Source organism: Orbicella faveolata, unplaced genomic scaffold (assembly GCF_042242905.1).
Source record: "Orbicella faveolata isolate gen_17 unplaced genomic scaffold, um_ofav_v1 contig_14, whole genome shotgun sequence".
NCBI lineage: Eukaryota > Metazoa > Cnidaria > Anthozoa > Scleractinia > Merulinidae > Orbicella > Orbicella faveolata.
In genome coordinates this window covers 9,060,159-9,076,947 of record NW_028301541.1, presented here as the reverse complement: position 1 = coordinate 9,076,947, position 16,789 = coordinate 9,060,159, and the positions used below count along the sequence as shown (strand labels likewise).

Genomic DNA, 16,789 nt, shown 5'->3' with positions numbered 1-16,789 from the left:
TGTATCCAGGCCTGGAAAGGAAGTGAGAGTCAGAATGTGGTCGCATTGAGTTAATACCTTTTCAGCATTTCCCATTTTTTTTGTGCGCGTAGAAAACTGTGAGCCATCGGAGTTGACCAATCAATTGTCGTGGTTTTTTGTCAATATGGAAGTTTACAAGGTAAGTGTAATATTTTCTCGATCAATGCCAATCAAATACCTTTAATATTTGAATTCTGTCCCATTCACTTGTCTATCGAGCCAAATGTCGAAGCTTTAGATCAAACGTTCGATGGTAAAATTGTAAACAAATAAAAAAATTCGGTCTTACCACTGCAGTCACTGCACTCCTTGGAAAACGGTATACAAATATGTGCATTATCACAATCTTCCAATGTAGATGAAGCCGTACACAGCGCAGTTTGCATGATCGATCTCGAATATTTAATGTTTGACGAGGAAGTAGCTTACAACCTGAATTTTACAGTGGCGATTTTGGCAAAAGAAAGCGAAAGTGATGCGTGTGAATTATAAACCTTTCCAGATGCAATGTGTGTTGTTTACAACGGAGTTAAGTGTCTGTTTGAATGTCTGTTAATGTGTTTGACATTGTTTGTTTACAAAGAGATGTGCATGACTAAAATTCCTAAATCTGTCGGTAATTAGTGAAAAATAAGACTTAAATAAGAATAGGCTTCTGGCAAGATTTTTAGTGGCCCCATGTTCGAGCACGTTTAAACCTAGGTTAAAAACAATTTCACTTGAAAAATACAATTAACCTATAACATTAAAATGAAGTTTTACGGAACTACAGCTACAGTAGTTGTTTTACAGAACAGCACACATATAGAAGCCTAAAGTAATTAATTGGGGCATGTTTAAAATACAATATGGCACCACAGGCAAGGGTCAATGTGGCATACGGTTGTCTGTAACGGTTAACCTTTACAATTGCTGAGAGCTAACTACTGCCGAGTCAGTGATTAATCATAATTATTTAGTACTATTTGTAAGCTAACCAGACCACTATTTATTTCATCATCTCGCCATTTGTGTAAAAATTAAACATGCCCCCTGACTTGAGTGATGTTGTAAAGCTGAAACCACAAGCAGTGTTCCTCATTATTGCAGGTTCTTGAAAGAAAATAGATGAGAACACCAAAGTATGCAAGAAATGGCTGACCCTCTATTTCAGCATTGGTTTCACGGTCGCATAAGCCGTATAGAAGCTGAAGAGCTTCTGGCACGAAATGGAAAAAGCAATGGGTTATTTCTGTTGCGTGAAAGCACTGCATCAGCAGGAAGCTACGCTCTTTCCATGTGTCATAATGGCAAGATTATTCATTATCACATTCAGCGACATGCTGATGGTATGGTGGCTATCGAAGATGGAAAGAAATTCCCGGGACCAGTTGAACTTGTGTATCATCATCAACATGCTCTTGATGGACTGTTGACAAAGCTTGCCGACCCTTGTAATCGTCTTCCTGGGGTACCACCTAGAACATTTTCTGGTACCAATCAAGAGCACATAAAGGATGCAGCTGTTGCAGCAATGACATCTATGGGCCTACAGGTTAGTTTATTTGATAATCATTTGATTGGCTGAATGATTAGTAAGTCAGCCAGTTTGAACATTTCATCAGTTCATTACCTGGTTGTTTGGTTGATTGCTCAATTGGTTGATTCAGGCCTTTTGAATACGATACAGTAAAAAACAGAAATTACGAAAAAATTGCTGTGGCGGATTATGCGATAAAAATGGGCTATTATGCTATTTTAGGCATATTTAACTACATGTATGTTTCAAAACACAAAAACCACTTTTCAGCTGCCCCAAAGACAAATGGAATGTAAAGGAACAAAAATTAATTATCTACATGTATGTATGTATAAATTGCGATACAAAAAAGACTCAAGGTGCTTGTCCACCACAGACTTCCAAAGATGATCGATCACAAGGTTGGTAGGTTGCATCTTCATCCTACATTCACATGAAAGGAGTATTTTTTTGCTCTATTTTTCTCAGTTAAAATTTGCAAGAAGGTGTTATTTTGTATTTTCAGTGGAAGAAACAGCAGGCTTTTTCACTACTTGTTAAACTCATCGCCAATTGATGAGCTTGGGAAAGGTGCCTTAGGGGTGGTGGAGCCGATATATGAGCCTCGAGTAAAGCATGCAGGTATCCATGGCAACCCTGAGAGCAGTAACCACTAGGCATCATCACACTGACAGAGTCAGTGGAGATACTTACCACCGCATTTACTTACTGTCACAAGCAAAAGGGAGGGAGGTGAGGGAGCAAAAGCACTCAACAGCCAAGAATGGCAAACTGCGTGTTCTCACACAGCTGGCAAGCAAAACACATACATGTATACTAAGCCCTGAAAAACCCCATATGAGACCCCACTGAGCATATCTGATCGCCCTGAGAGACCGCTTACCAGCATTGGCTTGACTCAAACTTTGCCTGAATTACATTTAGCCCCATTAAATTTATCCAAGAGGGAATTAGTTTGTTTCGAATTCCACAAAAGAAGTAACTTTTTGCCATCAAAATAAACAGTTCGCTTGGAACATAGTTGTTGATAATACCAGCACTTCTGATTGGCCCAAGCACAGGAAGGCATTGTTTGTATTGCACCAATAGGCAATTCTTTGAGAATGAAAACTAGTACAAGTCCTCGGACATCTAAGAAATGCCTTGAAGTTCAGTTGTTTTTGAAATTGAAGTTTGTAGAAGGTTTTCAAGGCTTTTTCAAAGGCAAATCATCTTGAAACGATGTGTAGATGTAATATTTTTCCAGATAAAGCATTAACTAATGGTTTATCTTGTTTAAAATTGTGTAATGTTTCCTGAATTATACGATTTTTCATGAATTGTGCGATTGGATGTGATTTGACTGTGCCAAATTGCACCATCGCGTAATATCAGAAGGCCTGTTGATTGGTTGATAATATGTACAGGTGCATGTAGTTCAGACTCTAATAAACAAATAGACTAAGAGGTATCGACTGACTGGCTGGCTGGCTGGCTGACTGACTGACTGACAGACCGACCAACCGACCGACCGACCGAATGACCGACTGACTGATTGATTGATTGATTGATTGATTGATTGATTGCTTCATTGATTGATTAACTGATAGTTTGGAATAGACATGTATGTACATGTAAGTGTACACCCAAGTATTACAAGATTGTTTACTATACTATGTTAGGATGGAGATGAAAGCACAGCAACTCTAATGAGAGCCAAGCTGGAGAGTGCTATAGGCTCTGTTCTGCACAAGAATCAAGTCTGGTTTCACACAGGAATTTCACGTGAAGAAGCTGAAAGGAGGCTTAACGTGTTAGGTTGTCAGAATGGAATGTTCCTTATACGTGAAAAAGACCCTGGCTTTGTACTTGGTCTCTGCCATGAAGGCTCTGTGGTTCACTATTTGTTTGATGTTGACCATAATCAAAGGTTGTCAATCAAATCTGGTCCTAAGTTTGACAACCTGATGTTGGCTGTTGACCATTATACCCAGAGAGAGGATGGCCTCCTATGTAAGCTGCGAGACCCATGTAATGTTGAATTGTTTGAAGGAAAGCTGAGAAGGACATCTGTTGGAACTCGCCCTCGCAGTGTTGTTGATCAAGATTTAAGAACTGCTGCTACAAATAGACCACCAAGTAGGTCATTTAATGAGACCAATCCATTTGCCTCAAACCCATTCCTGCAAGGGGCCGCCACTGCCAGTGTTCCAGACATACTACATGGAGGTAGGTGCAACTTGGTATAAAGTGTGTGAAAAGACCATTTCCATATTCTTTGTATTGGAATGGAACTAGCTTGCAACTGGCAGAGGCTGATTCAGGAAGTCCTTTCAAATGCAAATGGCATTATTAATTAATCTCTTTTTAATGATATCCCCCTGTGTGGCCTCCATTGTAATCTACATGACTTGCACAGTGTACATGACTGTTTAAGTGTTAACTTTCCAGTCCAATACCAAGTTAGAGTACCAATAAACTTGAATGGCCTTATTTCAGAATGCACTGTTATACATCAGACAATTCCAGTAATGCCCATCTCCACCCCCTTCCCCCCCCCCCAAAAAATCAATTTACAATAGTAACAATGTTTTCACAGTCTTGATATCTTAATCCCATTTCATTTTCTCCCATTCAATTTCTTTTTCCGGCAGGTTTATTATGTTTTATGTCAGCTAGTAGCTGCTGCAGTAACTTACTGTAATAATACATGTGGTTATTCATTTCTTGCTAGTTCCCAGTTCTCCACCAAGAAATCCACCTCCACCAATTCCTGGTTTTTCTTCTACAGCTTCAAACAGAATGTCAGGCCCCCCACGCCTACCTCCAAGACCCATCCCACACTCACCTGTCAGTCCAGGGAGGGGTCCGCCCACACTGCCAAGCCCAACTCCTGCGACTGCTGGCGCCACGGGTGGACATTCAGCAACAGGTAGATGAAAGTTGATTATCTTGCTCATGGCTAGTAAAGAGTGCCATCCGGTTGTCCAGGGCAAGGGTTTACCTTCTGGACTTGTAAGTAAATTTTCACTCCCGCTTAGCTTGCCCAATGGGCAAGGGATCAGGCAATTAGTCATTTGCCAACTAAGTCATTGAAAGGAGAAAGGAAGACTTGTCCAGGGCAAGTGAAATTCGAGAGCTGCTTGTCCCAAGAGCAAGCTGGAATCCACTTTTTTTTTTTTCGAGTCCTACTTGCTATGAATCCTCAGCTTCCATTTGATGTTCATTGTGAATATGTTACATACTGTATTGTATTGTAAATATGGCAACTACAGCAACAACAGCAACACATGTTACTGTACATGTGGTTACAAAAAATAAGAAAGTAAATAAATTATAGGTATACAAGACCTATTATAGCAGTTAAATTTCCCCAGAATAACTATTTAAAGAAGCTCATCTACAATGTACACTGTAGTTGGTAGACTTTCTGAAAAGTCCTTCGTCTTGTTTATTCAGTACCCGCCGGACGAAGGACTTTTCCTGCTTGATTGCCGCCAATGTTAGCGACCGAAAAACGGGTCGCTGCGCTTCAACCAGTCAGAGGTCCCCTGGATATCCCTTGGGGACCAAATTGTCAAACTTTGCGCAATGAAACATGACTTGTGGTTAACTTCAAAATGGGGTCGATTGCGAAAGCTAAAGAAGCTTCAAAGGCCAATGGATATCATGTATTGCGTGACTACCAGAAGAAAACAGTGGAAGCATGTCTCCAACCGGAGCTGGGAAAAGTTTGACTTTCGAGCTAGCTCCGTATGCGTTTGATTGTTTGAATGGAGATCAAGCGAATAGCAACTCCATCATCTTGGTGGTGGTTCCACTTATTTCCCTGATGAAAGATCAGGTCCCTAACCTAAATTCCTGTGGAATTCCAGCTTCCTATGTAGGAGACAACTGTAGGTGATTCTCAACAAATATCACCACATTTTTCTTTGACTGAAAAGCATTTAAAATGCGTCTTCATCGACGAAAGTCGTTGTATAGCTAAATAATGAGTGTTGCCTTGTTTTCATTTATCTCTAATTTTAAACTAGGTCAAGTTTATTTAACTTCAGCTGCAGTAGTGGAATTCAGTAGTGGTTTGTGGTTTTGTTTTTGTCTGTGCAATTTCAGCACAATTCAATTCAAAATTCAAACAAGATTTGGTCTTTTTTTGGCCACTGGATATCCTCAATTTTCATTTAAAATCTTTGTTCGTAATCACTTTAGTACAGAGTAAACAAATTTGCTCTTTCAACGTAGGAGAAACGCACACACATTCGATTATTTTGGTCGGAGTGGAACTGATACTTTCTGCCATTCAAGCTAACGACTTCCAAATGTAATCTGAGACACCAGTTGCAAGTCACGCCACTCCTCATTTTTGGCACAAAACACAAACGAAAACCCTTCAAGGGAGACAAGTCAACCTCTTGCGACTTCGTTGCTCGCTCGGTCACTTTGCGACCTTAAAGACGGCCGCTTTGTGGCCTAACATATTCTACCCTGAAATTCATGAGGTCGACTTGTGGCAAGTCTATGTAGTTGGGTGGCTGGTCTGGCAAATCGAAGGAAAAAACTAAACAAAAGGTAAATTAATATGAATAAAAACTATGGGGACCTCTGATTGGTTGAAGAAGTAGCACATTCAAGTGTTTTATTCCAATCTGAAACCATATATTAAGTACAAAACCAACTGAAGCACAAATACACTCAGTTGAAACCCACCCTAACTACACATACAGTGTACATTTACAAATTCATAACTGACAATCAGTACCTATATGGTCTGCAAGGCTACCAAATCTCCCATTTTGAGAGACAACATTACATTCTTTCATTCACAGTATGTTTTTATCGTGAAAGCTGTGTAATGTCCTGGCGCATGTTAAGAATCTTCACTGTTTTGCCATTTCTTTCTGTAAAAATATGACTTTGACTAATGGTTCTTCATCAGGTGCAAGTGCTTCCAGGGGTGCAACATTCGAGTCCATTTATGACAGCGTCAAAATGAAGAAAAGCTCTTTTTACTTCAATCAGTTCAAAGATGTTCAAACCCGAAAACTGAGGAGTGAAAATTTGAAACTGGAACAAGAACTGGGTATGTTTTAAACACTGAGGGTAATAATTTTAAGTACTTTCTGCATAAAAATGTCGTGGAAGGTGAGGGAAAAGATTAAAAATTATGAAAATATGATTTGTTTAAGCAGGTCTTCCAAGTTCTTCAGGCAGTGCATTTTTCACAACAAAAATGAGGAACTAGTATCCCCTTGACCTTTCCATACCACTCATGTCTCCCACCCTCAAGGTCAGCAGTTTGTGTGGAAGTGTTGATCAAAAGGATATGATATCTCCAGTAGTCACAGTAACACATACAGTGTAGATCACAGAAGAAACTAGGCGTAATTTTAATTAATGAAGTGTAATTCTCGCAGGGAGGTCACCAATGATGGCCAAAAATACATGTAAGATTCTTTTTAAAAAAAATTATCCCCATTTTTGATCATCTGATTATAAATGCTTTTCTACCTTTTATTCAGTTGGAATTGAACAAAGTTTTTGGATTTTGTTTTTCTTGTACAGGTCATGGCAACTTTGGTTCTGTTCTCAAGGGAGAATACACCAAGGGGAATGGGGAAAAGATTCCAGTAGCTGTCAAGAAACTTAAATCTGAAGAAATGAATAATCCAAAGGTACATGTCAACAGTAGGCTGTGGCAAAGGTATTACATCAGTCATTTGCAGGCAGTGTGGCTGAGTGGTTAGGTGACTGAACTTGAAATCCGAAGGTTGCAGGTTCAAGTCCCGCCCTGACCACCAGTTCAACTCTTTGGTCACGCTTGTAAATAGCCAACTAGTCTGCCTCCTGCCAGTTGGGATTTTTAAGCCTGTTATGTTTACCGGTATTTGCAATATTTGTTTCTCTCAGTTGAAGTGGCATGCCTGAAAACTAGCTAGTTGTAGCCACTATATAAACGTCCAACATTTCATTTAACAGAATAGGGTTAAAGTTACTACAAATATGTGCTTGCATCTGTGCATGCATCTGTAACAGGGAATTTTATTTGTAGTAATCTTATTTTAAACGATGGTTAATATATTCATAAATTTCTTTGTTAATACAAATGAGGCATTATGCATTTATATATTTGAGAATCAGCTCTTGTTTTCTTTGTTTGTTTTCTTTGTTTTTCCAGTCTGAAATTTTCCATGAAGCTGAAGTTATGATGAAGTTGGACCATCCCAATATCGTCAGGATAATAGGTACTTGTACGACAATGCTGCTATGCATTGTATATTCTTTTTGTACTTATTCTGAAGTGATACTCAGTGACATACATGATGTACATGTACTCTCAATGTGGTAATGTTGTGTTGTTGATTGTGTACATGTAAACGAATACAGCACCGTAGAAACATATACTTAAAATAAATGGACTTGGAACCTAAACAGTTGGGTTAACTGGGTATAGAAAGGTATGAAAGGCCAGTTCTGGCCCAGGAGAACATAGTGTTGCGTGAGAGCATAACATTGCGTGACAAAGAGAGGACCAGAATTGGACTAAAGGTCTGAACGCTTTTGTGCGAAATGTGGAGTGAGAGACGAGAGAAAGGTCACTTGTGCAGCATCTAAAAAATTAGATGTGCAGGAAGACCTGGGGTCAGTGCTGGACAGATTGACAAAGAGGGACATGGCAAGGTTTTATTAAATATACATGTACATGTATACAACTAATGATTTTTGGATTAAATTTCTGTAATAGGAATTTGCCAAGATCCCGTTGTGATGTTAGTTATGGAACTTGCTCCAGAAGGGCCTCTCCACAAATACCTCAAGAAACACAAGTGAGCTTTTACAATGCGTTTAAGTATTTTACATGTATAAGGGGCCCACCAGGCCAGAGCTTATCCCAATATCCCAATTCCCCCTGGATGGGATGCTAGTCCGTCACAAGGTTACCCCCAGCATTAAGTTCGCTGGTACCCATTTATACACCTGGGTGGAGAGAGGCACTCGTGACTGTGAGAGTAAAGTGTCTTGCCCAAGAACACAACACAATGTCCCCGGCCAGGGCTCGAACCCAGACTCCTCGATCCAGAGTGAAGCGCACTAACCATGAGCTACCGTGCCTCCTACTGAATACTGCACATATGTATAGTGCCAAACCCTAACTTTCAAAGGTAACAGGTCCTGTTTGGTGACAAGCAAGCGCTGGTTTTAGCATGTTGGTTTTAGTCATCCCATCAAAGTTTGCTAATTCATTAGAAGCTGTAAGAAAGAAAACAGCCTCCAATAGTTCTCTCCTGACTGACACATCTGACTACTTTGTATCAATTTGGGTGGCTGCATGTGTTCATGTCTGAAGTACAGGGCTCTAAATATGTTCAAAGTTTGCTCAGTCGCAGTGTAAGTGTCCTCAATGAACGAGAGAAAAAAGAGAGAGATGCGGAGTGTTGTGGGATAGTTGCCGTGGACGAGGAGTTGTTTTTTCCTTTCATAACCAGAAAGTTTTATTGACCTTCGTTGCTCAAAACAGCTTACAGTCAGAGTATGCCAACTTTTACACCATCTGCTTGTCAAACAACTCTATTCTACTGTCAACTACTCTGATTCTCTTTTAAATGAACTACACTGTATGTCATGATAGATTCAGTCAATTTTCCGATTTATAATATGCCTAGCTCCGTGTACGGGCTAGATGAACTGATTTCTATGCTGTGATTGGCTACCCAAGTGAACAAGATGGCGCTATCTTGCCCGTTCGGGATCACCCGCTGTGTCCCGCAAGAAAATAAAAATCCATATAGGATTCTTTATCATTTTTTTATAATTGCGTGTTTATGGACCTCGACTCCATCTTGGTCCCTAAAGACGCAAAACCAGAACTTGGCCAATATCCACCCATTTTACCCTAGCAAGCTTGGTCAGTAACTCAGATATACCTAATCTGTTCGCTGATTCTTCTTCCGTCTTTTTTTCCTTTTGCAGGTCTCTACCAATGTTCAAGATTTTTATCATTATGTTGCAAGTTGCCGAGGTAAAGAACGTATTTCTTCAGTGACCGAATATTGTTTCAATACACGGTATCAGTCTGAATTTAAGTGAATCGTCTTGTAAGCGACCTTATCTGAACTTGGCCAAAAAGAGTGGTTGCCTTCGAAGAATTCTACTTTAGCTGATGTTTTCACTTCTGTTGCACAGGGAATGCAGTATCTTGAAAACATGCAGTTTGTACACAGGGATCTTGCCGCCAGAAATATCTTAGTTGTAAATGAGGACTTTGTCAAAATCAGTGACTTTGGAATGTCACGTGCCATGGGGGCTGGAAGTGACTACTATAAGGTATGTCGGAAGTCAAATTCTCCTTACTTGATTTCTTATATTTCTTTTTGAACTTGTAGGAAGAATTTGCTATCCTGTCAAGTCAAGCCTAGCTTCCTTAAGTGATCATTCATGTGATTCTCATGACTAGTATGCTTGATTATGTTAGGATATATTTATGAGAAAGTGGTTGCTGATCACCGCAGAAAGGTTTGACCATACATGAAATACGAATAATATTTCGCGAAACGGAGGCTTACGAGTATGGATTTGTTTAAAATGGGTTGTGTGTTCCTCAAATTATGAACAAAACCTGTTATACGCTAATTCATCATCTTGAATCATTGATCAAAGTAATTCAGCTGAAACGTGAAAATATAATGTTTACCTTTTGACGGTTGTCCGCATTGTAATCTACATGTATTTGAATTCTCGTAATCGCTGCGCCATCCTGACTTCGTGATAACATGAAGTTCTTGTGTTTTGTGGGACTACGAAATCAAACCAGACCATTAGTTTTGGGTTTCTTACGTTCGAACTTGTCCAAATCGTGGGTGAGATTTTAAATTGTTGGATTTGTCTCGCCGTTGCAGGCTGGCAAGGCAGGAAAGTGGCCTCTAAAGTGGTACGCTCCCGAGTGTATTTACTACCGGAAGTTTAGCAGCAAGAGTGACGTGTGGAGTTACGGTGTCACGTTATGGGAAGCCACGTCATATGGCAAGAAACCTTATGAGGTAATGTCACACAAGCCCCTATGTCACGCGCGCTAGGTATTGGTCCCCGGGTGTGTGACTTTTTCTTCTTTTGTAGTTACTCTTTCGAGGAAAAGAGGTTCGATCAAGCAATAAGGTTCAAAGTCTGGATTTTCGGTCGCTTTTTTCTCCTTGGTATAAACGAGCCGGGTTGTTCAAAACCCGATTAAAGCTAACCCAGGTATTTTGATTCCATTTTTGTAACTTTTCGGTGAGGTTTTCTGTTTACATGGTTTGTCCTTCAGTTTTGAGTTTGAATAATCTCAAACTTCACAAAAACTAGGCAGTTGAAATATATATTTTTTTTTATTGAAGTCAAATTATTGCTTCAGTTAACATTTGATCCTGGGTGAGCGTTAACCGGCTTTCGAACAACCCTAAATTAATTCTTATGAGAAACATTTCGCGAGTGTTCGCGGGCTTACGTAATGTTTTCAAGGCGGCTTAGGTACATAAAAGAGGTACATCCGAGGTGCTTTCCGGAGTATATCTGTACCTTTAATTTACCTTATCGCAGGGTCTCAACGGACAGTTAATTCTGGAGAAAATTGAGGAAAATTACAGACTGGAATGTCCTCCGAATGTACCGTCCGTCATCTACAAAGTAATGAGGAGTTGTTGGCAATACAGGTAAACAAAAAACAATTAGAACAGATTAGGGCCGACGTGCGCTCGCCTGTATGATATTTTCGAGCCTTTGTTTTATATCATTTTACATTTTAAATATATTTGATATCTTTTAAGCTTTGTTATCTTACTAAGTTCGTATGTTTCATTTACTTATTTATTTACTAGTGTCCCCAATTAGGTTTTTTCAGCTAAATGCTATTGACACTTGACATTCATTCTTTCAGTCATTCACATAAGACTATGATCAAGACATCTAGATTGATGTACAGTGTAAATGTAGTTTCAAGCTGGAACATTCTCAGCCCTACTCGACTACCCTTTGGCAAGAAAGCGTTTTTTTCGTTTCTTTCCTCTTATTTATTTTTGTTTTGGTCCTCTTTCTCCCTATCGAACATACTATGAGTCTTTGAATCAAATATTGCTACAAAAACCTAAGCTGAATTCCCACTTTTTTAGTCGTAACTTCACGCTAGATGCCAGTGTTATTTCGAGCACAGACTGCGGGAGAGGGCGAACGAGAGAGCTAACGAGCGAGCGAACGGACAGACGGACCAACCTCGTTCCCAGGCTCTCTCTTCTCTGCCTTCCTTGGTCGTTGGAAGAAAGCCCCTGGTTGCGGCTGGACACGTGACCACCCAGAATCTGGGCGGTAAAAACGTCTGCTGGGCGGGAGGGGTGGTAGAGGGTTCTGATTGTTGCTGTGGCAAGTTTTGTGGGTTTCGAAACCTCGAGCAGTCGCTAAAAACTACCCGCTTTACCGGGGTTTGATGTGGCATTTTGTCGATGAAGAATGCTACATTATTTCTGCCGCCTCCAAAATATAGAAGACTTTCGTTCACAAAGAAATTCGGCAGTCGAATGGAGCTCAAACTTTTTGCCGGCTAGCACATGTAAAACATCATGTACGGAATCGAAGTGAAACCAGTGGGTCAGTCTCTTGAATCTTAAAGTTCGGAAGTAATTTACTTTCTTCTTTGTGCGGTATTTTGATTGTTGAAAAGTATTTCTGTCACACGGCCGATTAGCCGAGTATTCTGACTTTTGATTTACAGCAATGTAAAATGACTTAGCTTAAGCTTATATTTCATTATATTTGCATCAGGTTTATGTAAGTGTATATTTAGACAGATGTTTAAACACGGTTGCTTGGCATAGTCAAGAATTATATTTTGCAAAATGGTAAATAAAACACCGCTTTATGTGGTGAACAATGTGCCGCGAGGTTTATTCAGGCAACATAAAACAGCGAAACAGTTTTACGTCTAAGTAGTCCGGCTGGAATTGAAATCAGAGTGATACTTCAATACGCTGGCTATATTTGATTGAATCGTCAAAGAAGAAGTTACCCTACGGGGTACTACAGGGTTTTGCTGTATTTCCTTTATACAAGTCCGCTGGGTGACATAGCCAGAAAACATAGCATACCGTTTCATCTCTATGCAGATGACACACAGTTGTACTTGTCGTTTACGTCCAACTGTCCTAATCACCTGTCAAGCTCAAAGATGGCAGTAGAATTATGTGTTAAGGACATTGGGGACTGGATGCTGCTCAACAAACTTAAGTTGAATCAGGATAAGACTGAACTTTTGGTTATTAGTTCTAAATATCGTCCACGACCACCCCTCGACTATATACGAGTTGGCGATGAAGTAATCAAGTCTAGTAAACAGGCCAGGAATTTAGGAGTTGAATTAGATCAATGTTTGGATTTCAAAGAACACGTTAAAATAACCTGCAAGAGCGCATTTTTCCGCATTCGTAGTATAGCTAAAATTAGGCGATACCTATCCCAGAGTACTACTGAGACTATTGTTCAAGCTTACATAACATCGCGTTTGGACTATTGTAACGCCCTACTGTACGGTCTCCCAAAGAATCTGATTAATAGACTTCAACTTGTACAGAACTCAGCAGCTCGCCTTGTTACTTTGACTAGAAGGCAGGAACACATCACGCCAATACTAAGGAGCTTACATTGGTTGCTAGTTCATTTTAGGATTATTTTCAAAATATTGTTGTTAACTTACAAAGCTCTGAATGGACTGGCCCCTGATTACATTAGAGACCTACTACGATTTAACATTTCTGGTCGCACACTAAGATCATCAAACAACAGGTTGCTTGATGAGCCTAGAGCAAATCTTAGAACGTATGGTGAAAGGGCTTTTTCCGTGGCGGCACCAAGGCTCTGGAACAAACTACCCCTCCAGATCAGACTTTCATCATCAGAGGCAGTTTTTAAGGCTAATCTTAAGACTCATCTTTTTAAGCGTGCATTTGATTTGTAGTTTTTACTTTTTATTTGTAGTCTAATTGTATTATATAGCGTATTTAATTCTTAGGATTTTAACTTTTGGGATTTAGGATTTTAGGTTTATAAAGGATTAGGATTTTAATTTTAGGATTTTTAACTTACGATTTTAATTTTAAAGTATTGTAAAGCGCCATGGACAATCAGTGGAAAATGGCGCTATATAAATGTATATTTATTTATTTATTTATTTATTTGTTTATTTATATGTAAATATGTTTTGTTTGACCTGTGTGAAGCTTAGAATAAGACTGGAGAATTTTAAAGGTGTATTTGCCCGTGTGTAGTTTAACATAGTGATGTCGACCAGCGATTGCCTTTCTTTTGCTTCAGTTGAGATCGACAAAAATTATTCGTTGACTCTATCCCCTTGGAAAAGTTTGTGTCACAACAGGTGGTCACGTGACCAGCCGCAACCAGGGTCTTCCAACGACCAAGGGAGACAGAGAAGAGAGAGCCTGGGAACGAGGTTACATCCGGACGAGAAGTCCTCGATTTTTGTACTTCAATCATATGCTGGATACTAACCAGACAACAGCTAGCCCCCACCCCACCCCCCACCCCCCCACAAAAAAAGTCCAAAGTTTCACCCATTAAATGGTCTTGTGCTGATTACGTAGCTTTTCAGAGATTTATGTAGTGTCTCTAATCAGTCGTTACTTTCAAAAGTTAAAAAACCGGCTAATAACCAATTAGATCTCTGTAGAGGTGCGTCAACATATTGGCTTGAGCGAAGTCTGAAAAGTTTCCCGCACTGGGATGAAGAGTATGTATGGCCTTAAAAGGGTTGGCGGCTCTGTCCAATGTATTTGTAGTGACTGGAGATTTTTCTTTTCTCTGACAGAGAGGAAGACAGGCCGACATTTAAACTTCTGGCTCAGGAACTTGCCGATGCTTTGATCGATTTGAAGGAAGAAGAAGAATTCAAGGTCCAGCAGTACCTTTTGTAGAGGATCCCACTGAATCCATGCTTTTTGTGTATCTGTTCGCTTTTTCAAGTAGATATGCCATGGGCGAATTGAAACATTCCAGAAATATCAACACCCCTCCCGTGGAGGGTTCTTTCGTTTGACACCCCCCTACCCCCCCCCCCCCACCCGGGCGCGCCGTCACTCTAGAAATTCCAGTTTTGATTCATACTTTCCACGCACACACAAAAATATCTTTTGAGTCCCCCTACTGCTTGGAATTTCAAATAACCCTCCTTGTGGTGAGTATGGATACCTTTTTCTGGAACCACATAAATAGACGACGATGTTTCTATCGGCCTCTAGAAACCGAGAGCTAGCAATCTCACTGTTTTGGCATAACCCACTCTCGATTTATCAAGCATTCTAATTAGATCTGTTTCTTTTCGGATAACCAGCTAAACCTGCCTTTGTAAATCTTTCCCGTCGGCCTGTCAAAAGAAACGGCAGATATTCTCGCTATTTCACCACTCATGGGTTAGTATTGACCGTATTTTCTCGGCTATGAGCTGTGATCTAGATATTCCCAGTGTTTTCGTAGACAATTGATTTTGATAGATTATAGCGCTAGTTCTGCTGTCCTAATCAATTTGATAATTAGAGCACACTAATTTCGTATCAGCTTTTGGTGACAATATAACAAATGGCTTCAATACAGTTGTTATAGTTGTCGGAATTTCGCCGCGTAGGCGGCTAGCAACATTGCTGACTTAAGTTTCCCCTTTGTCTCCCAGGGTCAGTCCTTAAGTCAGTTAATGTGGTTTTAATTTGAATAAGCAAACCTTGGTAAACCCTAGTGTGTGACCATTCAAATGAAAGCTATTGAGCAGTACTTTCATGTGATACTGTTAATTAAGCTGTTCAAGGTGGTTCTAACCTTGAACGACTGTAAAAGGATAAACTCTTAGCGTGAAAAACTCAATTTTGCAATGTCTATCAAAATTGAACAAAGTTGCTCCTGGAAGTTGACTTTCTTTATATATAGATTTATGCGTTCGGAATGATAGAAAATTATTGTCTGTAAATTTGAGAAAAATGTCATGACGTGAGTGTGCATGTCCTTGTGAAAGAAAAATCCCGCCCTGGTCGCCACCGGCGTGAGCAGACGCCATTTTGGATTTGTTCAAACAGGCTCGGAAAATCTTAGGCTTCACATTTCAAGATGTCTCGTTTCTCCTTTAAAAATAGTACGATTATAGTTTTGTTATTTAATGCAGCCTTTCTGGTTGTAAATTTTTCTTATTTTCAGGCTTACTTTTAGTAGTATTTGGTGGCCTGTTTTCGTGGAAGAGCAGCCTTTCATTTTGAAGAATTTAATTTGACATCACTATATATGATATGTATTCATACATATCATACATATCACAGATTTTGTATTCATAGTTTCGTCAACGTAAAAGTGCAAACCGCACTAACCGGTGGCAATTATGATGTAGACGCTTGTAACCGAGAATATCCGAGTGTCTCACGACATTTTACGTGAAGTGCGTTCGTAACCATCCGCCTCAATCAATTTGTCGTCGGCTGCCGTCGTTGAACCGACTATCAAATTTTTCCGTTCCCGAAGGTTTGAAAATTGCTATAAACACTCAACTTTTATTTAGTTAAAAAGCTACAGGCCGTTATGTTTCTGTTTGGTAGCTATTTAGAACAATAAATTGTAGATAAATCCGCAGAATTTGAATGAAATTATTGTAGTAGTGGAAAGTTATCATTAGGAATTTGTATATTTTATATAGATTATGTAATTTTGTAGGCTGCTGATGTTAAAAAGATACTTTCCAGACAGTATTGTATTCCAATAAATATACTATCTGTGTTACCTATCATAATGTTGCTATAGCAACTTTCCGAAAACTTTTTTGGCTTTTTAAGCTTCTTGGAGAGAAAACCTAAGAACCATGTGTGCACATTTTTATCGTAATGTTGCAGTATCTACTAACCTGAATTCTGATTGGTCGAACGACCAGAAAAGTAATATAGAGAACTCGACAGAAATTTGTGATAATCTTTAACAAGCAGCAAATAAGACTGACTTTGAAGAAGTCATTGAATAAATTTGAGATTTTAGGAATGTTAATAAGCTAATAACGTTGACAAAATATGATGCGACTTGCGCAAAAATAATCGACAATAAAATAGCGTTTGTAAAGTCTTCGTTGTATTTTCGTCGTTTTTCTAGCTATGTTAAAACCACGATGTTTATACCACCAAGTTATGTTGCTGTTATCGAAGGACTCAATGAGGACTGTCCAAATTTCAACTGACAAGTGAGTTTCAGACCTTCATCCACGCTGTCAAATGA

General features: G+C 39.5%; 1 protein-coding gene across 2 annotated transcripts; it reads left to right on the top strand.

Annotated features, from left to right (window-relative positions):
- Positions 1-9: 9 nt before the first annotated feature.
- On the top strand, positions 10-16,639 carry LOC110049050 (tyrosine-protein kinase SYK-like). Of its 2 annotated transcripts, none has more exons than XM_089287491.1 (13): positions 10-160; positions 1,111-1,555; positions 3,202-3,748; positions 4,311-4,451; positions 6,456-6,599; positions 7,082-7,191; positions 7,695-7,761; positions 8,262-8,343; positions 9,488-9,536; positions 9,701-9,841; positions 10,414-10,554; positions 11,090-11,202; positions 14,361-16,639. In XM_089287491.1, the coding sequence occupies exons 2-13, from the start codon at positions 1,145-1,147 to the stop codon at positions 14,464-14,466; spliced, it is 2,052 nt and encodes a 683-aa protein (XP_089143617.1). In that variant the 5' UTR covers positions 10-160; positions 1,111-1,144; the 3' UTR covers positions 14,467-16,639. The 2 variants fall into 2 exon arrangements, with proteins under 2 accessions (XP_089143617.1, XP_089143616.1); XM_089287490.1 differs by having other exon boundaries at positions 4,254-4,451.
- The last annotated feature ends 150 nt before the right edge of the window (positions 16,640-16,789 follow it).